Source organism: Mytilus edulis, chromosome 1, assembly GCF_963676685.1.
Source record: "Mytilus edulis chromosome 1, xbMytEdul2.2, whole genome shotgun sequence".
NCBI classification, from domain to species: domain Eukaryota; kingdom Metazoa; phylum Mollusca; class Bivalvia; order Mytilida; family Mytilidae; genus Mytilus; species Mytilus edulis.
Window position 1 is genome coordinate 119,591,493 of NC_092344.1, and position 26,817 is coordinate 119,618,309.

Genomic DNA, 26,817 nt, shown 5'->3' on the forward strand with positions numbered 1-26,817 from the left:
TTTCTATTATTCTATAATCATCGAACACATATGGTAAACAATTCAATAACTTCAATATTAAATTAAAAAGCACTATAAACAGAGTAACCACGCCCCACCTGGTCATTTACATGCAAAAGCCCGTTAACGACCGGTTATTTCAAAGGTCCATTTTTCTGTCAAAGACAGAAATGTTTTGTTTTACTAACGAATAAAGAATGTCATGTAATCCCTTGTTATCCAATAAGAAAAGCTAATTCTTAACTGGTATGAAAGAATTATAAGTATATGCCAATTGCATATGTTTTGTACAATGTACATTGTCGGATTTGAAGCCTGACATTAGAAATGCATTATTTATTTTCTTGCTCCTCAATATTAAAAGTCTTAGTATTTTCAAGTTCAATTAAAAACAATCGATCTCAATACGATTGAAAAAAAAAATCACAGGATAATTGTTTCTGACTATCTCCAGCTTACTTTGCATTAAGCTTTCTTACCTTCAGCCTATCTGGTGTATTGATTTTGAATATATAAATACAATGCGTATTTAATAATAGGCATGACATATTTGTCTTTTTAAAAATAGTTTGATAGTAACTAATGACGTATTTGAAAATGCGAAAAACAGTACTGTTTTATCCACTTTTGTGCGTAAATGTTATTGTCAAGGTAGGTAACATTTTCGTTTACATTATAGTTTTAACTGTTAGGTATGAATAAAACACTTCTCTCTAAAATTAACAAAATTTTAGGGGTTTCACTTTCGATATCATTCGACTAATAACGATTGATTAATTGATTGCTGGCTTTTTTTTGTTCGTTTGACGAATAAAAAAAACCCAGACAGGGCTAGAGCGGTTGCAAATACACATATTGAGCACGCATTGGTAGCCAGACAAAGAAAATTATGATAAAAACTTAGATGATATCGTTATCTGAGACAAAGTGGGGTCAAATGACATACACATATAAAAAAAGAAATATTTTATTTGGCAAAAGTACAAAATTGTACATCCGAGAAACATAATTGGCAAGTCCCTACTATGTATAATTAAACTTATTTTCACTTTATTTTTAATCAGATTGCAAATTTCATGGAGTAGGCATACCGTGCATATTTTTGCATTAACCAACAAATATATTCATGCGCCAGGACTATTCCATGACATAAATATACAATTCACGTGTGATAGAGGTTACGAGTGTGGAAAAATAAATTCCTTATATCCAATTTGAAAAAAACATATGGAGTAAACACCTTTTTAAAGGAATTTATTGGTGTATAAACTGTACCAAGTCACTCACAAACGAATTAAAAAGTCCTTGGGACTTTTGATTGAGTTTATACACCAATAAATTCCTTTAAAAAAGGCGTTTAATTCTATATTAATTCATACGGAACCCAATTTTGACGTCTTCTCTCTGCTGCAGCGTGTGAAAGAAACAACGAAGTCACAATAATCACATTAAGATAATCAACGTCACTTATAATACATTAATTCCTCAACGTGCAAAAAGCAGGTCGACAACTCCCAAAACTTAGGCCTACTTTCCTGCGATAACCGGATTTATTCTTCATAGGAATAAATCTTCTTATTTCTTTAATCTAAATGCAAACAATTTTTTTTGATTTACACGTTTAACATTTGTACACACGGGATGAACAATATGAAATCGATTTAATACTCTTAGATTTATTATATAAAATATACATATGTCACTGTTAATCGGTAATCTGTAATACAGTTATAGCTGGATGAAATATTATGTATGCAGTTTTCGACGTTTTCTAAGTAGTAAATTTATTATAGAAAGGAAAAGAGTTATTAATATACTCGAAATGCTTTCCGACTTTATGCGGGGTTCACACAATGCCAAGTATTGCTCCCGTTTGAGATCAGACAGCGATACGACAAGAAAAATTAAAAAGTCGGATTACTATCCTCAATTATCTGGAATGTCCTATCATTGTCTGAACGCAGTCGTTTAAGTTCATAACATATTCCTACGGGTCGGGAATGGTCCGAATGGTTCGGCAAAGCCCCCCGACAATTAGGTGCGTCCCGTAACATTCGGGGAGATTCGGCTGATTTTGTCTTGTCGGATTACAAGCGTGCCTATGTCGTGAGAGATTCTGCCGGAACAGTCCCGTTTTTAATACGAAATTCGTCAGAGTCCCGACAATTGCAGAATACAATACGACTGAGACCAGACAAAGCCGTTTGCAATGCGATAGAGCGGACCGTAATAGGATTACGTTCCGACAGTACCTGATCATGCCGACAATTTTCGAACGGATAACTTCCGTCAGCGTCGGTTCACTGTCTGGTCACTGTCTGATCTCTGTCGGATTACATTCGGTAGAATCGGAACGCAGTCGTGACAGACTCGTCGAATTTTAACAGGCTGGGGTCACACATTCAAGATTTTTACTGCCGTCCATGACAGGACCATTCCCGATTAAAAGTTGTCAAAAGTCTGATAAAGATCCTGCGAATCGTGGATGGAAATTCAAACTTTAATTAAAATTTGTAAAAAAAATAATTTAATCACGACAACAAATAGATTGTTCAGGAAGCGTCGATCTTCAACCGTTTTCAAGCGAATTTGTCCCGATAATCCCGTTCTCAATCCGCTTCTAATCAAATTTGTATCTTTCGGACAGTAAAATTCGACCGAGTCTGTCACGACTGCGTCCCGATTCTACCGAATTTAATCCGACAGAGATCAGACAGTGACCAGACAGTGAACCGACGCTGACGGAAGTTATCCGTTCGAAAACTGTCGGCATACTCGGGACGATCATGTACTGTCGGAAAATAATCCTATCACGGTCCGCTCTATCGTATTGTAAACGGGTTTATCGGGTCTTAGTCGTATTGTATTCTGTAATTGTCGGCACTCTGACGTGAATATCTTTGACGAATTTCGTATTAATAACGGGGCTGTTCCAGAACGGTTTCGGCAAAAACAGTTCGCAATCGACCAGATCTGGATGCAATCTGGACTCAATCGGCAGAAAAACAGCAATGAAAGTTTTCCCCCAGATCATTCCCGTTCCACAGGACACCGTCCGGAATACACAGAACATTGTTAGGATTTTGATCCGATACATCAGAATCTGTCACGACACAGTCACGCTTGTTATCCGACTAGACAAAATCGGCTGAGTTTCCCCGAATGTTACAGGACGCACCTGGCGGGGTGCTTCGCCGAACTATCTGGACCATTCCCGACCCATAGGAATCTGTTAAGAACTTAAACGACGGCGTTCAGACAATAATAGGGCATTCCAGATAATTGAGGATAGTAATCCGACTTTTTCACTTTTCGTGTCTTATCGCTGTCTGATCTCAAACGGGAGCAATAATCGGCAATGTGTGAACCCTGCATTAAGTAACAATGACCTATTATATATATTTTACATCTGTATATAAAGTTTCATGCAACTCAACCTATCATTCGGAAACTATGTTTCATTTTTTCTCTAGTTTTAGTTACCTTGACATTTGACGTGTGGACTCCTAGATCAATATCATTATGCCTTTTCAAAATAACTTCCTTCAGTAAATATTTCAGTTCAACCATACAGGGGAGCGTGAAACAGTTTTTCAGTTTTTCTGATTGAATTTGTTAAGGTCTCCATAACTCAACCATACATTTCCGAAACTTTTCCTGGGAGACTATTTGTCTATGTTCAAGAGGCTCTTCAAAACTTCCAGACCATTAAAATGCAAATCAATATATCGACTAGAATCAAATCATAATTATCAAAGGTACCAGGATTATAATTTAGTACGCCAGACGCGCGTTTCATCTATACAAGACGCATCAGTGACGCTCATATCAAAATATTTATAAAGCCAACCAAACAAGTACAAAGATGAAGAGCATTGAGGATTCAAAATTTCAAAAAATTGTGCCTAATACGGCTAACGTAATCTATGCCTGGGATAAGAATATCCTTAGTTTTTTTCGAAAAATTCAAAGTTTTTTAAACCGGAAATTAAAAAAAAAATGACCACGTTATTGATATTTATGTCAACAACGAAGCGTTGACTACTGGGCTGCTGATACCCTCGGGGACGAAACGTCCTCCAGCTGTGGCATCGACCCAATAGTGTAAATAGTTATAAAGGTACCAGGATTATAATTAAGGGCGCAGACGCGCGTTACGTCTACATAAGACTCATTTGTCATCAGTGACGCTCATATCAAAATATTTATAAAGCCAAACAAGTAAAAAGTTGAAGAGCATTGAGGATTCAAAATTCCAAAACGTTGTGTCAAATACGGCTAAGATAATCTCTGCCTGGGGTAAGAGAATCCTTAGTTTTTCGAAAAATTTCGCAAATATATATAACATAGAGACATATTTCACAAATGTTGATTTAAGTTCTTTAGTAGCAATGTTCTGTAACAGTGGAGGATCCATACATTTTTATAAGAGGGGGCCTACTGGTTGCCTAAGAGGTGGGCCGCTCCAGTCATGCTTCAGTGATTCCCTATATAAACAACCAATTTTTTTCCGAAAAAGGGGGGGAGGGGCGCCCCCCCCCTAAATACGCCTCTGAGTAAAAGCATCAATAGAAGAATAATATAAAAGTTGTCTTCCTACTTAATGTGTTGTAAATTGGGATTTTGAAATCATCAATTTGGAGTGACCTCGTACGTCACCCCAAGACACACTTTTATATATATATTTTTACTATATATTTGGAAAACCAGTGTAGTGTATTAATGTATTCTATTGGTTCGTAATCTTCAGGTTCCTGTAATGTCATGTATTGGCGTTTATCAGATTTTGCACTGAATCCCTGGCTATCTCCATTTGTTATTAAACAGTGTCTAAATGTATCACTTTTCTTTATCTTGTATGTAAATTGGTATCATGTTCTTAGAGGCAAATTATTTCAAGACTAAATATAGTTCCAGAACAGTTTTACATATTTTTAAATCAAATTTGAACGTTTCTTATATCAATCAATAGCCAATGAAATAGAGCTTCATTTATGTAGCACTACACAAACAGCTTTCGATAGTTTTCGTTCTGCTCAATGTAGATAAAATGTATACCGCCCTCTTGTATAGCAAAACAGTAGTACGCAATCATATAAAATGAGCTGTCTTCTCATATTTCAAAATTCGATCGTTTCATTTTTAATTAAGATGTTTTTTTTCTCTCTATAAATACACCGGTAGTATATAGCTGTTCAATATTCATAATTCGATTAAGCAAAATCAAATCCTAGTAACAAACTAAAACCGAGTGAAACACCTGCATTATAAGAGGAAAACAATGGAATTGTTCGGTGTGAGCCAAGTCTCCGTGTTAAAGGGCGTACTTTAACCTATAATGGTTTACTTTTTAAATTGTTATTTGTATGGAGAGTTGTCTCATTGGCACTCACACCACATCTTCCTATATCTAACAACTGAAACACTGAACTACAAAAAATGCAAACGCCTAAATACATATAAACGAACTGTAGATAACATCTGCCACATTCCTGATTTGTAAAATGGACATTTAAAAAAAATATTGTCAGTCGAACTGGGTTTAAAGGCTCGCCAAACCTCCCGCTAATAGTCATTCTTTCCAATAGCAGATCCCCTAGTTCCATCTTGCATACTATTTCCCTAAATTGAGGGTATTTTATCTCATTGAGTAGGAAAGGGGATATTCCGAATTTTACCTCTGGAAATGCAATTTTCCATTTGATATATTCCGCATACGATTCATTGAAGCAGTGTCTGTGGATATGAGGGTCTGCAGGTAAGTTTGCTGTGAGACATCTGAGGCATTCGTTGGATGTGTCATAGTTATCCCGACAATGTATGACCACAGGTAATCTTTTCTGTTTTGCAATTCTTGCCTGCTTTCTCAGGATATCTTTTTGTTTTTCAAAATCTTTTGACGATGGTCTGTCAGTTATATCTAACCCGAATTATCCTACCGCAACTACTTTCTTGGAGTCCAACAATCCCTCTAAGTCCTCTAGCCATATCTGCAGAGTTCTTGGGCTTTCATGGTTGACTCGTCTAGGATGTAAGCCAAATGTCAATCTTACCCTTTTATCTTCTCTGATTTTTTTCGTGTTCAGAACTGCTTGGCCATTTCTTAGGGAAACAGTAGTTTGAAATTTCAAATTGAAGACAGTTTTTTATCTGGTCTTTATCAGTGTTAAATTGCGGAAAGTCAGAAGATCCGACTCTCCTCCTTGATTTTTCCAAATGGAAATGTGAATCCATATAGTTGATTTTAACTGGAGGTATGTATAGTTGTAGACGTTGTTTTGTAGATATATCAAGGTAACCAGAATCCAAAGTGAGTAATGAAAGTACTTTCCAATGGAGAAGAGAAGATAGAGAGACGGCTGGGTATGGTTTCATGTATGCTATATCCGATTCTAAATGGTTTATACGGTTAAATGATAGAATGGAAGAAACGTCTTCATCAAGAAAGGTGGATTGGTGACATGAATCTCTATATTTTCTGTTTTGGTTAACATAATCACAGACTTGTGTAACTTCTTTGAATCCAAATGCACTTGATATTTGCTTTAAGTAGCCATTTACCAACTCAACCCACTTCTGTTCATACTGTTCTTCTGTGTACTTACAGCCAACATCATCTGAGGAGTGAACTTCTTTCATGTGTATTTGTACAAACCTTGCTTGTCCAAATTGAATTTTGCAACTCCAGCATGTTGTACTTGGAGCTAAATACCATGGTAAATGTGAACGAAGAGGATGCCTTCTAGGTTGTGTGAATATACCTTTACACAACGGACAGCTACGACCTCGTTTCTTCACTAAAGTTGCCCCATTAATATGTTTTGCTCGAGTCTTCTGTGCTTCTGTTTCATCTTTGTCTGAGATGTAGTCTTCATAATCTAAGTCTGTGTCTTCATCCATACTGCAAAAATTCAGTGAATACCAAAATTCAGTGAATACAAATAATATTAAAAACCATGAACCAAGTATTATACATATATACATTACCAATATACTTCAGCGAATGGTCTATTCTAACTCCCAATCTTGCACGTAATCTGCAAGATATGCTGGTAACTGACGTCTCCGTCTCCCCCTACTAGCAGTAGATGTTTCTGTGTTATTTTCTTTGACATCATATATAAATGTCTGATCCAGGTCAGAAGAGTGGTCTAATAATTCGTCTATATTCTGGATAACGGGTCTATGTTCCTGTTCTGGGACCAGAGTATCCGACTTCAGAGTGATATCCTGTAAATTATGTGTCAAATTTATATTAGGTGCCGATGTCAGAAAATCCGACACCGGATCTGGGTTTGTGAATGGGATGTGCACCTGCAATAAATAGTAGGAGCCATCCGTGCTACAGAGAACAGACAAACAGGATCCACACCAAACGTTATGATGCTAGGACGTGAAGTTTTCCACCCGATAGATTTAATGTTAGGAACATCAAGATATACTGCTAAAGATCCACCTGAGCATAGTTAACAGTTTAAGGAAACATTATATTGTTTCTTATTTAAAAAAACATCTAATTATTTGTAGAACTGTACGATTATACCTTTCTACCTGTCCATTAGAAGCTGGGTGGTAGGCTGTGGTTCTTGTCTTAGAAATTTCTAATAGCTCACAAAGGTTCCACATTAAATTACCATCCACATTCTTGCCTTGGTCGGTATGGACTTCCAACGGACAACCAACTCTGGAGATAAAACCATCAACTGCTGCTTTGGTAACGATTTCTGCAGTTTGACCAGCAATTGGAAAGCATTCTAACAACTTGGTAAATTGATCAACAATCATGAGTACATATTTGTTTTCCTGTTTGGTTACAGGAAGTGGTCCGAGTAAATCCATATGAACTCAACCCATAGGTACTCCTGATAAATACTGCCCGAGTTCAGCTTTTTGGTCTGATATTTGGTTTTTTATTCATACTGCAAATCTTGCAAGACTAGATGAACAACAAACAATCCTCTCTCATATGATGCCAAACTACTTGTTTTTTAAGTCTTGCCAGAGTTTTATCCTGTCCAAGATGTCCTAGAAATTCTCTATGTAGTGCTTTTGTAGCCACTAATAACAATTTTTTTTATAATTTTTTACTTATGTGAATTTACAAGTATTAACATATATTTATCTTGTGGCACATATTAATGTTAAAAGGTATAATAGCCTGATGTTTTTTTTTTCTCTCTTTCAGTGTTGATTCTAATGTCTTGTAGCCAACTAATAACAATTTTGGTAATATTGGATCCTCCCACCAGTAGTATAAAATACCATCTTGTATTCTTAGTTGGAACTGACATTGTCAAAAAAATTTAACAGCTGGACTACACAATTTTAATTCATTTCTTGAAGGCGAGTAAATTTCTTGTAACCATGTCAGCAGTAATGACGTATCTGGATCCTGTAACTGGCATTATTTTATTTCTTCTCTTGGTATTTGTCCTATCCATACCGGTGAGTCTGGTACTGTATTAACTCTACGTACAGCCAATGGTGTCACATAATCTATATCATCTTCAAAAGTTTTCCCTTGTTCTTGAGCACGACGACAAAATTTGCATCCACCACAAGGTAAGGAATCAATAACTATATTAGCATTGTAGTTGAAGCAGTTCTCTGTTTCATCAGGTTTTCTTGATAGGGCGTCTGCATTTATATTTTCTTTTCCTGGTCTATGTTTTAAAATGATGTTATATTGAGATAACTCTTCGATCCATCGAGCCAACTGTCCCTCTATATTTTTGAAATCAAGTAACCATGTAAGACTACTGTGATCTGTCCTTAGTATAAAAGATCCACCAAGAAGATAGTGCCTAAATTGTCTTGTAAATGTCACTATTGCTAACAATTCCTTTCTTGTGGTACAGTATGTTCTCTGAGCCGGAGTCAAACCTTTGCTAGCATAACTAATGATCTTTTCCTGTCCATCTTGTATTTGTGTTAATTCTGCGCCAATACAAACATTAGAAGCGTCCACATAAATCCAACATAAATAAATCATCTGGATTTGGATAACTCAATGTAGCTGCTTGAATTAATGCTAGCTCAAGGTCTTCAAATGCAGTCTGTTGTTCTGAATTCCAATGAAATTCTGCTTTCGATCCAGTAAGCATGTGTAAAGGAACTGCCATCTCTGCAAATTGTTTTATGTGGTCTCTGTGGTAATTTGCAAATCCAATAAATGACTCAACCTCTTTTTTGTTCTTTGGGATGGGACAACTTGAAACAGCTTGAATATTTTCTGGATTCACAGAGACACCATCTGCACTGACTAAGTTTATCAGGAATTTTAATTCTGTTTGAAAAACATGGCATTTCTGTGGTTTAAGCTTCATGTAGTATTGCTGGATTCTTCTTAGTCCTTTCTTGATATTTTCTAGATGATTCTCGAAACCATTTCCTAAGATGATAACGTCGTCCAAGTAAGCGAGACTCTCAACCCATGTGAGATCTTGTAAAACAAGTTGAATAACTCGGCTGAAAATGGCTGGACTGTTACATAGATCAAAACTCAGTATTACGTGTTCAAATAGACCATATTTGGTGATAAATGCTCTCTTGTATATGTCTTTCTCTGCTATCTCCAGCTGCCAATATCCTGCAGCCATGTCCAGTGAACTCACTAAAGAACTCCCTTTCAACGTATCTAAACAATCTGATATGTTTGCTATCGGGTCTTTAATTGTGAAATGGTTAATTTAAGTCTTCAATTGCTTCCTCCTGGATACTTTGTTTGTCTTCTGTTTTTAATCTGTTAACTTTGATACTATCAACTTCAAGTGATGCGTCAAGGATCTCTTCTACTTCTACTCCTGTGCCAAAAGTGTGATATTTCTAAGCATAATTGGACTTTCTGTAAGATTCCTCAGTAACGCTATAGGAGAAGTTTTATTACATACAATATGTGGTGCTAGTTATCCTTTTAAATCTTTCTGAGGATGAATAACTAAATCTGATTCAGGTTCTGAATCACTTCCAACTGGTACACATCTCATAGAAAAGGGAGGAACAATGGCCTTCTGCGTCAGCTTTATATTCTGTATATCTTGAGTTCTGTGTTTTCTTCGTCTTTAATCAATGTCATGGGTAAAAATTCATTGTCAAGCTGTATTGAATTTTCTGCAAGTCAATTACTAATCTGTTATGTTCAAGGAAGTCCATTCCAAGAAGTACTGTATCTGGAATATCAGCAATAATACAATTGAGAATGGAAATGGGGAATGTGCCAAAGAGACAACAACCCGACCACAGAGCAGACAACAGCAGAAGGAATAACCATGTTCCAATTAGACAATGTCTTTCCAATCTTTATAGGGATATTATTCGCTACCCCAGCCAGCATGTGACTGTCTTTTGTTATTCCTTTCAAATTAACATCATCTGTTAATCTTGGTTTCGGATTCATTTTATAGAAAACTGTCCTATTCAAAACTGAGACTTGAGCTGCTGTGTCAATAACTGCATTAACTGCCTATCTTAATTGGTAAAATTAAATATTTTTTCTGAAGAATACTAGAGCTGTTTTTCTCATATAAAGTGACTTCAGAAATCTTGCGTGTATCTTTATCTTCCTTTTAACGTCAGGTTCAGGCGGCCTTTTCTCTAAATAATATTAGGTTGAAAATTGGCCTATATTTTCAAACCGTTGTAGTTTAAATGACCATCCGTGTTTCTTACTCTGGGTGATGGTGACCTACTTCTGTCAAAATTTCTTTTCGGACAGGATGCAGCAAAATGTCCAAGATTCCCACATGCAAAACAGGTACTATTCTCTAATCTTTTACCATCTGGACTAGGTGCAGGTGAGCTTTTTCTGAAAGCTATAGGAGATCTAGATCTTTCGTCATTTCCTTTTAAGATGTTTAGTATCTGTGACAATGACTTCTTCATTTCTTGTATGTCGTCTTCATTTTTCTTAACTCTGATATCCATTTTGGATGACTCTGACTGTGAATTCTCCCTATATAAAGCCCTAACAAAAGCCTCTGAATCTTTTATTTCTGCAGGATCCTCAAATGTTACTCTCTTTATATCAGTTGTTTTTCTGCTTCCCATTATTAACCTCTGGTTTGTAATTGCACTTTTCATATACTGAGTGGCTTCATCTAAAGAACTTGGCTACAGCTAAAATCTGAATGAAATAATCTGGAGATTCAGGGTATCCATCTGTGGCTAATTCCTGTGACTCGTCTGATCCTTGTTTAGCTTCTTGCAATTGACGCCTCAAGATGTGCGGTAAGTCCTTCCTTCCAAATCTGTCATTCATCTTCTTACATAGTACTTGAAAGTTATCCTTTATATTTACTGGTCTTGAACTGTAGAATTTGAGTGCTTTATCACGAAGGCAGACAATTAGATTATCTAACTTATGCTGTTTTGGCCATTTACAGCGTTTCGCAATATGACAAAACCGTGCGAAATATGGGCGCCAATCTACTTTGCCATCAAAAGTGGACATTTTTGGTGTTAACGGTCGTTTTATCGAACTTTTAACATATCTATCTTCAGTTGTCTGGTTCTTAGTGATAGTTGGTAGTTTATTCTCTTTAATCTCTTCTTTTATAGGAATTGTCTGATGCTTAAGCAATGCTGTCTTACTAGGTACTGAAATTTCAGATAATGTTTAGTCTTTGCCATATATCCCTGAAGGTGCCATCTGATTAATTTTTAATTCTAATTCATGCTTTGAACCAATTCCTTTTCTCTTTTATTCCAGTGATGCTCCCTTTCTTCTCTAAATAGCTTTTCTTTCTCCGTGTTGTCTTTGAATTGATTCTGCATATTAACTAGCTTTTCTTCAAATTATGCATGTATTTCTGCAATGTTCTTCTGATGCTGTGCCTTTATATTTGTCATTTGCGTTTCGAATCCTTGCCCTTGTTCTTAAATTGCAGCATTAAAACTTTGTAGTTGTTTATCTTTATCTCGGAGATCTTCTTGTTAACTCCTGACATATTCTTGCATTCCATGGTTAAATTTGAGCCTTCTTCCGGTTCAAAATTAATTTTCCCTGTATCAACAAGGTTGTCCCATACATTTTCATGTATATCAGGTTTCAATTTTAAATCTTGTATTGATAATATTTTCTTTTTACTTCTTTCCTGTAAGATTGCGTTTGCCCTCGACTTTCCAATGTTCTCGAGTAATAATAAATCATCAAATGTTGCAGTGTTGATATTTATAGCCATGGTAATCAAAGAAAACTGAAAATCACGCAAGACAAACAGAAATCACGAAAAATAATATTTGGAAATCAGAGCATCCGTCAACAACATATTTTCTATATGTTCAAAAAAAAATACGTCAAACTATACGTATCTTTTTGTCAGAGCATCCGTCAACAAGTGTTCATATGCGGTCAAAATAAGTGTAAAACGGCACATATACAAATGAACGCAACACGATTACAAATACTTTTCACTAGAAAGAAAATTTTTATTTACTAAAAATAGTGACAAATTGCAATGTTTGGTCACAACATTAACGGGTATGGATACACGCACACACCTGCACTACCAATTTTGTAAACGGGCGAATGGTGAATGAATGAATATGTGTGAATATTTGAGTTATCTTTCAGTCGGGAGATCCAACCAACTAGGTTATCAATCAAGTCTCTAGTTCTAAGTATACGTCTAGACACAGAGGTTGTTTGCAAGTAACTGATTCAAATCGTCAGGTTTCCGCTGTCAGCTGATCTGTTTTTCCGGTTTCCGTTATGACCAAATACCAACTTTATCAATACAACAAATTTACTAACCCCCTACGGATCTATAGGGGGTCACCACGTGACGGCGCTAAACCAATAACAACGGGATATTTTACCAGTGGTGCGATAAAAATTAATAATATGATAGTACTTTAAACGCAGAATAACAATGAACAACTGCCATGAAATTACGACAGCACACTATGACACCACACACTTAATATAAATCGCGCGTCACATGAATGGATCAACGTCACAAAAAGTGACGAACTTGGTGACGTTTGTATTATCACATAACAATATAGCGAGCAATTCATAACTAAGATACCTCATGAAGAGGGGTAATTATAAGCTTATGAAATCTTGTCGTTAAAATGAAAATGGCAAGAGCAGCCAACAACCAAAACACAACTTCAGTCAATTTTCAAACACCAACATCAAATACTAGAGTAGTGACAGCAGCAGCGTCAACTTGACAAAGTTTATATAAGCGTTATTGGAGCAGACAGACGCCATTACGATATTTCCTTAATCCAGGTCACAAGCAGAAACACTAGATATATATCATTCTAAAGTCGGCAGCAAATCCGTTAAATGACCTAACTGTCCGACAGGAGCAGCTATAACAAACTGCTAAAAGAATAAAGTGGAAAATTCAAATGACACCTGAGAAAGTAGAATGACTATTGGAATTTTTGTCAGATTTTCAGAATCCTCTGGTTTCATCCATTTTAATGACCAGAAAAATTTTTCAATTGACCCCCATTTTTCTTTTCTAATTCTTTAAATGTTTAAGCCATCTGTAAAAGACTTAAAAAATCTTTGTTATTTTTGAATGGTTTTAGAGAACTTAAGGGCATAAGATACAGTTTTGAACCTGTATTCACAAGTTGATGAAAATTGGCATATAGGCTATTTTTTACCTGATTAAATCATATATGTAATAAAAAATATACCTTCATATGCTACTTTTTGAGTAAAATGAGGTCGAAATTTTGTATATTTGCTCAAAATTCAGATTTGTGTCCGTATTTTCTTTTTCGAAAGAAAGACATAACTTTTTTGTCTTAAAAGATAAACACAAATTGGTTTTTGTTAAATAATCGGTAATTTCTGTATTTTATAAGTATCATTAAAAATTATGCAATTTTTATTCCGAAATAACTCTATATTTATCAAATGTTCATGAATAGACGAAAAAACGTAATTTTTTGCTGCATGTTTATCAAAATTAAAAAAATTGCGCTATTTACAGATTTATAAATTTTGGGTCACATAATCTCCTTGTAAAATGAAAGAAATTGCTGTTTTAAAAAATAGGGGTCCATGCACTCGTTTTCAAATTAAATCAGTTTGAATGATAAAAATCAGTCGAAAAATGCATCTTTTCCCGATATGTCATAGTTTGACGTCGCGAAAATAACATTTTACGTTAGCAACGTCATTACCTTCCCTGTAACTGTATCGTATGCCCTTAAACTTGTCATTGATAAAGCTATGAAAAACAAAGAGAGAACATTTTCCCGCTAATATCTCGGAAACGAGCACATTGACCTATATTTTTTTTGTTGCTTTTTTTTGTTTCTTTATTAATCCCCTATCAATATAAACTAGTGTAACGAAAAGTTTGTTATTTGGTAACTGAGTAGCGAGTTTTCTTATCACAAACACCACAAAAAGTTCAAATGAAACCCTTAAAAGAACCTTTACCCTTTGTTAGTCTTGTTAGTCGTTTAGTCTTTTATTTTATTTTATTTATTACGGAGTTTAGTATGACGTCCATTATCACTGAACTAGTATACATTTTTGTTAAGGGGCCAGCTAAAGCAAATCTCCGGGTGTGGCATTTTTTCGCTGCATTGAAGACCCATTGGTGGCCTTCGGGTTTGAAACATTCCCCATTTCCATTATCAATTCTACTTTTGAAATTTTTCATTTTAGTTCATTTACATGTCTTGGAGTTTAGAATGACGTCCATTTTCACTGATCAAGAAAGCGGAAATCCGACTGTGCGTGCAGGATTTTCTCGCTTTTTGAAGACCCATTCGGCTGTTCTTTCCTCTTTGATCATGTTGTTGTATCTATGACACATTCAGCTTTTCCATTCACAATTTTATGTATCTGCCGTAGGTAATACTAGAAATACAGGAGAGCACTTCATGACATTTTCCAAAGCAGACTTTTCAGGTGCTACGGTTTAAAGTCACTTTTGATCGTTGTTTTTATAAAGAAGTTGTACTGAGTGAAAAAGCAAAATAAATTTTCATAACCTAAATGTAAAAGTGGCAAAGACTTACAACGAGATTTCATATTTTTTATATTACTATTTTTTATATACCATTGTTATATTAAGTTCGTTTCTGTGTGTGTTACAATTTAACGTTGCGTCGTTTGTTTTCTCTTATTTTTTAGTGTAAATTGACATTGCGATAAGACGTGTCACGGTACTTGTCTATCCCAAATTCATGTATTTGGTTTTGATGTTATATTAGTTATTCTCGTGGGATTTTGACTGATGCTTGGTCCGTTTCTGTGTGTGTTAGTTACATTGTAGTGTTGTGTCGTTGTTCTCCTCTTATATTTATGCGTTTCCGTCAGTTTTAGTTTGTCACCCCGATTTTGTTTTTTTGTCCATGGATTTATGAGTTTGAACAGCGGTATACTACTGTTGCCTTTAATTATATGCTTACGCTAACATGTTTTACCCCGCAACATTCTGTATATATGTCTCCAAAAGTCCTCTGCTAGATAGTCCAAAGAAATAAATCTGGACCTCCTCTGGCTATATCCTGTTATAGAAGCAATGGAACAAAAGTTCCATTTGCCGTCGAATATAGCAGATCTTTTTATGTTGGATCGCATAAAAGGAAGTTAATGATGATTTATTTGAGAATTCAGTAACGTCAATTCAGTAGGTAGACATGACTGTAATAGTGTGCTCCGTTTTAGCATTGATGTTATTTAGTGTGAAAACAAAGAAAATATTTGAGAGAAATCAGTGAACTGTACATGTCAATGCTTGTCAGGTATATTTTCGAAATGAACATCTTATCTTTCAAAACATTTTTAAAGTAATCAAACTGGATTATTTTTGTATATGAAAGATATAGCAGAGTTCTTAAAGAGGTTCTAGCTGTCAAATTTATGTTTTTCGATTTGACTCAAATTCTGATATTTGATTTATAACCATGTAAAACATTTATCCAAATTATAAAAAAGTCTAAAATAAGTTATGTACAGGGCATGGGTTCGTTAAAATGTAGAGTATTTTGTTTGTATTTTAGTCTGGATGCCATCTAATTAACTATCGAGTTGTTCGATAGTCATATGACCGATATATATATATACATAAATATAGCTAGAAATGAAAACGAAATCGTGCAATTCTTGACATTCTTTTCCTTTGGAAAACCGACAACGCACAATTCATGCGTTATCCATCTCTAGCTAAGGTTATAACGGAACTTCACGTGAATACGTATTAAATGAGGTCAAATTATTCCCTTCAAGTGATCATTATCAAGGTTTCTTAGCTTAATTTGACACAATTAAACCATAATGCTAAAAGCGAATAACTATTGCACTATTTCACATTCATTAATGATTGAACATAAAAAAAATCATATTTAAGAATTTTTATATATTTGTAAATAAAATTTAAATAAACCTATCCGGGTTACAAATCGGAACTGAGGGAAACACTTCAACTATAGGAGAAATACAAAGAAACAATAGGAACACTCAAGGTCAACAAAAACAAACGTTAAAATACATATAAACGAACTATATGATAATAACTGTCATATTCCTGACTTGATAGAGGACATTTTAAGAAAAAATAATGGGTTAAACCTGGTTTTATGGCTAGCCAATCCTTCCCCTATAGGATAGTTATCAAAGGTACCAGATTTATAATTTAGTACGCCAGACGCGCGTTTCATCACATAAGATTCATCAGTGACGCTCATATCGAAATATTTAAAATTAAACAAATACAAAGTTGAAGAGCATTGAGGATCCAAAATTCCAAAAAGTTGTGCCAAATACGGCTAAGGTAATATTTGCCTGGAATAAAAAAATCCTTAGTTTTTCGAAAAATTCAAAGTTTTGTAAACAGGAAATTTATAAAAATGACCACATTATTGATATTCATGTCAACACCGAAATGTTGACTACTGGGCTGGTGATAACCTCGGGGACGAAACGTCCACCAGCAGTGGCATCGACCCAGTGGTTTAAATAGTTATCAAAGGTACCAGGATTATAATTTAGTACGCCAGACGCGCGTTACGTCTACATAAGACTCATCAGTGACGCTCATATCTAAATATTAAAAAGCCAAACAAATACAAGTTGAAGAGCATTGAGGATCCAAAATTCCAAAAAGTTGTGCCAAATACGGCTAAGGTAATCTATGCCTGGAATAAGAAAATCCTTAATTTTTCGAAAAATTCAAAGTTTTGTGAACAGGAAATTTATAAAAATGACCGCATTATTGATATTCATGTCAACATCTCAAATCTTATTTATTGCACTATTGCTGTTATAATGAATACCATGTCTACAGCATTTGACAGGGCACCCCTGTAGTGTTAGTTTTACTGAACAGAGATTGTTCAGTAAATTAATAATAATAATAAATGGTTAGATTTATATGTAACAATATTATGTATTCAGATTACTACAGAAATTAATTTCCGGAAAAAATTACATTCGTGAACCGCTTTGACTCTGTATATATGCTAGTTGACCTGGTCATGGCCTAATGATCAAGGATCACACGATAGAGGCAAGTTAACAGGCGAAGAAGTTTGTATATTTATTAATTATGTAGGTGTACATACATGGTTGGGAATTGAAGTACATTATATTAGTTTATTCATTTATGAATATGTGATATATTAAATAAAGGATGCTTCAAGGATAGTAGGGGTTTAATCTTTTATCACTGATCATGATCATGACGAAGTCCACAACACGTGTTTTAAGATCAGTTAATGTTGAGACACATGTATTGCTTAATAAATATAGCATTGTAACATATATGCAAGAAGAATAATTAGACAGAACAATGTTATAAAATATCGCTAAAATGACAACACTAAGTGACAGAAATACAAAACAAACACATGCAAGAACACTCATAACAGAGAAACACACACATAAATAATACAATAGTCAACACAACATACAACAACATCTTCTATTAACGACAGACACTACAAACAGTATAATCATTATTTTCCTGGTGGTCTGTGAGGAAAATCTGTTTGTACGAACTCTTTTATCAATTGCAAACTTTGTATGGTCAAAATCTTCGAACCACCACAAGGTATACAAGACCGTTTATGACCAAACCCGTTATTGTGTTCTGATTGATATTCTATTCTTAGAGATAAACGTATCATAGATACAAGGATTAACTTTTGCATTTACGCGAGACGCACGTTTCGCCTACAAAAGACTCATCAGTGACGCTCGAAACCAAAAAAAGTGAAAAGGCCAAAATAAAGTACGAAGCTGACGAGCATTGAGAACCAAAGTTTCTTAAAGATTTACCAAATACAGCTAAGGTAATCTATAACTGAGATAGAAAAGGCTTAGTATTTTAAAAATTTAGAAGTTGTCTTAGCATTTAATTTACAAATATGACCATATCAATGATAATTCATGTCTGCACAGAAGTACTGATTTCAAGGCTGGTTATACTCTCGGGTAATTAAAACACCACCAGCAGCGGCATCAACCCAGTGGTTTTAAATAAACTCATCATAGATACCAGGATTAACTTTTGTATTTATGCCAGACGTACGTTTTGTCTACAAAAGACTCATCAGTGACGCTCGAAACCAAAAAAGGTGAAAAGGCCAAAAACAAGTACGAAGCTGACGAGCATTGAGAACCAAAATTTCTTAAAAGTTTTACTAAGTTATCAAGAGAACACATGACGATTTATTTCAGTGATACTTGTAATTAACTTATGAACAAACTTTAATTAATTGCAAATACTTTTATTTCAGTGGTGTGTGCCTATTGTCGTACCAATCTTTTGTTTTAAAGTCATAACAAACGAGTGACCGGTGAAAAATAATGTTCTTCCAATTCTTGAACCAATGCATACAAACATCATTAACTTAGTCTTCTGTGCACGAATTTTTAATTTTTTTCGTGTAAATTTCGTATAATCGTCAATTTGTTTTTCAATCGGTCAGTGTTGTTGTGAAAATATGGCAGGTAATTAAAGTTCGTGTTTTGAAGCCGAAGTTGTCACCTGTTTGTCAACAATTGACAAAAAATCAACAAAAAAGCATGGAAATTGCGCACGTGTTTAACATGTAAATTCAGATAATAGTTTATTTTAATGACATCCATGCGTATTGTGATCACCGGATTTTTACGAGATGGGTCACACTGAGGTCACTTTGCATACGGAAAATATGTCGGGGGAATTGCTTCCTGGAAGGAAGCAATGAAAATAAAGTAATCTTCTTCTAAATATGAATAAATTAAAGAATTTTCTTCAGAAAAAAGTATATGTACATAGGTTTTATAATGAAGACTATCCATAATAATAAAATTGCATTATTTTTATTTATTTGAGGTTTCTTATGACTTTAATCTTTATACAACTGTCTTACAGGTTTTTTTTTGTACGTTGTACTGTTCCACCACTGTCCAAATTATGAGAATGTTGAACGCTCACACACATATTTTTTTGGAAACTATTTTGTGATGTATTATTAGGCCTTTTTTTGTTTAAATATACAACTGTCGAGTTCGATGCATTTCCGTCAAAAACTTTGGTTTTAGTGAACATCATTCGTGCGTTATGGGGCGTCGTCACACCTATCCAATGTTGAGCATGTGGTTAAAAAACAATAAAAGCTACATTTCGAAAAAAATAATTTTCATTATTGTCTTTCAGCACTGCTGTTATTAGGGAATTGTGATTAAGTGCCTACAGAACAAATATTATTTCTAGTTTATCCTGCACAATGACGATCACTAAGACACATGATGAACGTTTATAGTGCAGGGATACAGGCGATCCCTTCTATCAGGCAAATGTCGTCATAAAGGTGCGCATAATTGACGAGTTTTTTTCCGGTGACGGACAAACTCGCAAGGGGTCTATTGTTTCACATTTCTCATGTCGGGGCTTTTTATAACCGACTATATGGTATAGGTCTTTGTCGTTGTTGAAGGCTGTAAGGTTTCCTATAATTGCTTACATTCCCTTCATTTGAATTTGGGTTAATAGTTGCCTCAACTACTACTACATCTCCTTATTTCCATGTTGTATAACGGACTTTGAAACTCGTGTTTTCCAAAACATGCAAGAAACATTGTGACTGGAAGTTAAAAATAAGCAACCAACAACCAATCAATTTAAACTTATGTTCAATCTTATCAAAATAAATCAAAAAAAAAAGTTATATATTTTTATTAGATGACTTATGAGAAATATGAGGATAACCATTTTTTAAATTTTTTGTTGGGGTGGGGGTGTGAACTCGATTTGTCTCTGAATAGAACTTCCTTTATAATATTACAATAGATAACTTGAGTGTCTATGTTAAGGTAAGATCTTCGGTAAACTTGATTCTTAGCTGAATCGTTTAATCATTATTTGTTACGGTACCAATTTTGTTTTGGTGGTGTTAACTATTATAGTTAAGTAGGGAACGAATCAAAAGTAAGGACAGTGCATATCAAACATTGTGAAACCAGTTTAAAAATATGTTTTCAATGTAAATTTTACAATTAATTGTCAGTTATATGCTAGTCCACAAGCCTGATGAAAGTGTAATTCCACTGATATAATGGCAAACACATGGTGAAAGAACATCCCAAAGATTAACCGACACAATTTATTGTTATACCTGCTGTAGCGCTAGCACTGTCCCAAATTATTTGAAATCCAATTCAAAGATAATGATATCCTGAAATACATCATGGGATATATGTTTTGTTAAAATCGATTAAATCATGGTATTATTTAGATTTACATATGTATACATTTTTTTCTTCTACCTAACTTATAAAATTATTCAAACTTTTAATTGGTTTCCTGCTTAAGCCTCGGTCACACCTTACCGGATAGCACGAACGGACGCCGAACGGATTAAAATAAAAGTTGTCCGTTTACAAAATTGTTATCCGTTGGGAGTATGTTGATGTACTGACCGAATAAAACGGACGTGTAACGGATGCATAACGGACAAACACCGGATATGCAACGTACGAGAAACGGACACGTACCGGACAGAACGGATGTCGAACGTACATCCAACGGACGAGTACCGCATAAAACGGATGAACAAGATATACGGAAATATCAAAAGCGACAATAATAATAACTGTCAATCGCATAAATATTCAAAATGTTTCTGTGTAACTGGTTTTGGTTTGTTCTTCAAAATTCCGCCAAAGGGCAGTGTCTGGCCTGAATAAGAACTGCTTGAATGTGAAGACGTGCCTATACTCTAAGATCGATTATGAATAATAAGAATTCATGAACCTTAAGAAATCTGACATACCAATAATTGGCATGTCTGACGCGAAATTTTCAATTGGTGTTTATCCGTTTCAGATCCGTTCATCATCCGTTTTATCCGTTATCCGTAGAAGTCCGTTTTTCATCCGTTCAACATCCGTTTTATCCGTTAAACGTCCGGTAGAAGTACGTTGGTGAATTAATCTTCCAGACGTCCAACGGATGTATAACGGACACTTAACGGATACAAAACGGAAACGAAACGGACGAGTACTGTACAAAACGGACGCCTAACGGACGTTCAACGGACATTTTATCCGTTGGACGTCCGTTCAAAGTTTTGAACATGCTCAAAATTTTCCACCGGACAGAACGGACGTCGACGGATAAAACGTACGCTTAACGGACATTCAACGGATATTGACGGACGTCTAACGGACATGAACGGATTGAAAAAAAGTTATCCGTTAGGCGTCCGTTCGAGCTATCCGGTAAGGTGTGACCGAGGCTTTAGCGATTGAAACAACCCAAATTAATGTTGCACCTCAAATAAAATGGGTTGTAGCTCCAAAGGGAAATTATAAAGTATTTGTTCGGAATTTTGGATAAATAAAGTTTATTTTTTGTTGTTGTTGGTGCATTTTTATCACAGATTCAATGCAGGTATTACATCTGCCTCAATCGGTGTGAACCACTATGGCTATCTACATTCGATACTCTTATATTGATAACAAGTTTTCGTGAATGATGTACTCATTAACTAGTGGTAAATTTGGCTGTTCTGAGTTTGAAACTTGTGGTTCATTGTGTAGACGTGTTCTCCATATATGGAAGAACTCAACCATGTCATCAAAGTTGGTAAGCCGGGAAAATACTAGCAAGGTGTAAACTGGCTGTATTTCAAACAGCGTTCAAGGTGGTATTGACGTTGTTGGTTTGTGTACAATGTAGCTTTCTAATGAAAGTCTCTATGTTTAATTGTTCCGTCGGTTCAGGTCCAAATGTAACTTCGGCGCATGTTTACATTCTTGAATTTCTTCGTGATAAACTGTTGGCCTTTTCGAGTTGGCGACTTACGTCTTACTAATCGGTGTCAGAGTTGATAATGGACTTATTCCATACCATTTTCAACAGTCCAGTAAATAGTACAAACACGCACACACAGAGGTAACAGTACAAAATATATATACCTCTATGTAAGTTTACAATGAGATAATCATGCATATTTTAAACTTTCCTTTCTTATTTGTAGGTATTTTCCATGGTTTGTGTACCGACAGAATTATATTTTCCTGGAATAAACAAATGTACAAAATTGTGTCCGCAAGGAACATTCGTCTATGATCAGAAGTGCGTATCAACTTGCCCAATTTTTTCTAAGATAATCAAAACAGATTTAGCTAATTTTTGCTATTATAAAAACGAGATATCCTGCCATACAACACCTTGTAATGACGAGTATCCTCTTTGCTACAGAATGGATTGTCTTAAAACATGTCCCGAGTTTACAGTTGAGTATAATCAAACATGTTTAATGGAATGTCCAACTGATGTGCCATTTGTAACATTTTATGATTGTGAAGGAATTTGTTCAAATGGTAGAAAAGTATGTTCAACTTCATGTCCAACAACACACCCTTACATTTTGCAAACAGAATTGTTCTTGCGTTGCGTAAGATACTGTCCAGAATATACTGAAGAAATATCAAAGAATAAAAGTTGCAATCTGAATTGTCCATCTTCAAAACCTCTTTTATTTAACAAAACATGCTGCAGTAGTTGTCCAGACGAAGCATCTTTTCTTTTTTTGAAAAATTCTAAATATAATGAAATATATACATGTGAAGAACAGTGCCCTATTGACACAGTAGTTGATTATGACAGATGTGTTAATTTCTGTCCTAAAGGAAAACACTTGTTTAATAATACATGTCTTACCGAATGTCCTTTAACCCATAAATACTTGTATCCAAAATCTTTCGTTAAAACTGATGAAAAAAATTCCGATCGGGCGGAGTTCTCATGTGTTAACGTTTGTAACACAATTGACAATACAAAGCGTAGTAACGATCCCAGGTATGTTGCCTTTGACAACTTATGCAGAGATAGATGCCCACCAATAGCTAAATATGAATTTAATATATCATGTTTAAAAACTTGCCCAAATGAGCACCCGTTTATTGAACGAACATACAGAGGTGTTAAATGTGTTGATAAGTGCACACTTCTGCATTTTAATTGGACTTGCGTATTCTATTGTCCGGCGGAGGCAAATCATGTATTCAACAACGTTTGTTTAACATCATGTCCTTCGGGACATTCATTTATGGAACCAAGTTATAGCAGCGTTAACTGTGTTGATAGATGCAAACATTTAGAGTTTAACAAAACTTGTATGCAGACTTGCCCGTTAAATGCCAAATTTGAATTGGATGGGTCTTGTTTAGCTGCATGTCCAGCTGATAATCCATTTATAGAATCAGAACACATATTTAGATGTGTTGACAAGTGTAAACAAAAACAATTGCTGTATAAAAACACCTGCTATAACAATTGTCCGAAGATGACATACCAATTCAATGGATCGTGTGTGGATTCATGTCCTGATGAATACCCATTTAAGGAATTTACGACGGATAATACTAGGTGCACACAAAACTGTAAACTATTACATTTCAAAGATAATTGTGTATCTTCCTGTCCACCAAATGCAAAATTCAAGTATAATTCAACATGTGTAATCCAATGCGAAAGTGATCTCCCATTAGAGTACGACGAACTTGTAAAGACAAAGGCGACCATCTTTGCTTGGGACAGAAAATATATCATAAAGGAAAAACATAAGTATCACTGTGTTGATTCGTGTCCAGACGGAACATTACTTTACAACAACTCGAAATGTGTTTTGTCATGCCCTTTGGACAAAAACAATGAATTTAATGGTATCTGTCATGAACGATGCCCTGTTTCTCATATGTATAAAATGCCACAAGACAACTTTTTTACATGTGTAAACAATTGTTCAACACCAATAACGTACAACTATACATGCTTTACGAAATGCCCAAATGAAGCAAAGTTCGAAGTTAATGGATCATGTGTGGCGACTTGTCCAAAAGAAAAACAATTTAAGGAACTAACTAGCCCTAATACATACCATTGTGTTGGTAGCTGTAGCAGACTTCATTCAAACACTACATGCGTATCCGTTTGTCCATCTGAAGCAAAATTTCAATACAAATGGTCATGTGTTAAGACCTGTGAAAAAGATCTACCATATGCCTATTATAATACCCGAATGTACCCTCATGAGTACAAATGTGTAGAGACTTGCCCGTCGAATACATGGCTCTTCAATAAAACTGATTGTGTATTTGTTTGTCCACAGACCGCTAGATATCACGATGATGATTCATGTGTGAGTAAATGTAAAAATATTCGACCATATACATACATGAAGGATTCAAAATGGTATTGTGAACAAAAGTGTCCCCGAAATACATTTTATTTAAATACGTCATGTGTGGAAAAATGTCCGTCGAACACATTTAGTTTTGATTCAAAATGTATGTCACTATGTCCAGGTTCTCATCCACTGAATTTCACCAGAAACAAGAAAGGCTATGGCATTTATGAATGTGTCAACGAATGTTCCCACGAAAAGTTTATGTATGATAAAACTTGCTTTGATCAGTGTCCTAGAGGAATGAAAGGTCATTTATATTCATGCATTAAGATATGCCCTAAATCCCATCCAATCACTGATGTCCAATCGCAAACATGTGTTAGTGCATGTCCAAAAAATACAGTTTTGTTTGATAACCAGTCTTGTGTAGGTATGTGTCCTAATGGTTCAACATACATAGAAAATCAAAGATGTGTCAAACGTTGTAAAAGTTATGATGCAGTTATTGAATCAACATTTGAGGGTAAAAAGTGCCATGACAAATGCCCGTCACACCTATTTCTTGACGATTTAAGTAATAGTTGTGTAAATATATGTTCAAATGGCCTGATAGTCGATAACATATGCAAGCATATAGAAAAATGTCTCTTCCATAAATACATAGAGCATTCACAACTTGGAAAAAGATGCACAAACAGATGTTCGAAGAATTTTTTTCTTGCTGGATCTAACTGCGTGAAAGAATGTCCTCGTGACAAAGTTACAGCAGGTAAAGAATGTTTAGATACCTGCCCACCCTCATTACCGATTAGATACAAAGAAATTACATTTTCGAAATCCGAAATTACATGTTATAAAGAGTGTCCATCCAACTATGTGGCGAAAGGAACGCAATGCATTTGGAATTTCGAATGCGACAATGGATATTTTATATTTCAGAAAAGCTGTATAAATGTGTGTCCACAATGGACTGTTACAAGTGGCGAAACTTGCCACCCGTTAATAACATATATTACTATAATAATTTCCGGCGTGGTATTAACAGTCGTAGCTCTTGTTATCCTGTATGTTATTATATTTTACAGAGGATCATCTTTCACAGAATGTAAAAAGCTTATTTGCAGATTTCGAAGTAAAGCCGAGGTTTGTTTTAGTCTTTAACATATTTTGTACTGTGTTAATAATTGTTTTACAATCTAGCTAGAAGCTTACAGCAACTTTATAACACTTAATAAAAGAGGGACGAAAATACCAGATAGACATTCAGACTCATAGGTTCGAACATAAAGAAAAAGATAAATAGACAATGAATAGTACACAGAACACAAAACAGAATACTAAAGAACAAGCAACAGGAATCCCACCAAAAAACTGGGGTTTGTTTATTTAATTTGTTTTCTGTACATCACACTTGGAATAAAGATCTTCCAAAATATAGATTATCATATCCGTTTATTTCGTGTACATGATCGCAGCTGATCAATAGCCACTTTACAGAAGATATATAGGGATTCAACATTTAAATGCTTTTTACGACTTGTGATATTTCAATCATTGTAATTGGATGCCATTACTAATGAATTGAAATATGTGTGCTTTTTTTTCTCTCACTGTACCCAAAATTATATAAAATAGGTGCACATTTATTTATTTATTTATTTTTACAAATGTACATTTTCAGGTTTCATCTACTGTCGATACAGAGTTTACATTGAAAGAGTTAACTGATACCACCATAACAGAAGACACAGAAGCTGAGTGTAGAGTGTGATTCAAAACCTATACTTTTATAAAAGGAAACTACTGCAATGAACAAACCATGTTTAGTGACTAAATGCGATAAAGGAAAAGTAGACTACCACTTCCATGTAGACACAATTGAGAATGGAAAATGGAAATGTGCACTTTTCAAAGAGACAAATACCAAACAAGAGAGCAGAAAACAGCGCGAAAATCATGCATCCGCTGGCGGGCTTCAGCTGGGCCATTAACAAAAATGTTTACTACTTCAGTTTAAATGGACACCATACTCAACTCCAAATCATACAAATGAATCAACATTACAAATCTTTTTTAATACTAACAATTTAACTATTAGCTTTATTTAGTCTGTTCAGCAAGATAAATCAATTTAGCGAACATACTGAATCGTCAATATTAAATACCAATATATCATCCAAATATCTGAATGTGTTAATAAATGTTTGTATCAGA

The 26,817-nt window shown here is 34.9% G+C and overlaps 1 protein-coding gene across 1 annotated transcript; it reads left to right on the forward strand.

Annotated features, from left to right (window-relative positions):
* Positions 1-552: 552 nt before the first annotated feature.
* LOC139503063 (proprotein convertase subtilisin/kexin type 5-like) lies at positions 553-26,817 on the forward strand. The gene is made up of 3 exons (XM_071292740.1): positions 553-651; positions 22,450-25,746; positions 26,285-26,817. The coding sequence occupies exons 1-3, from the start codon at positions 583-585 to the stop codon at positions 26,372-26,374; spliced, it is 3,456 nt and encodes a 1,151-aa protein (XP_071148841.1). The 5' UTR covers positions 553-582; the 3' UTR covers positions 26,375-26,817.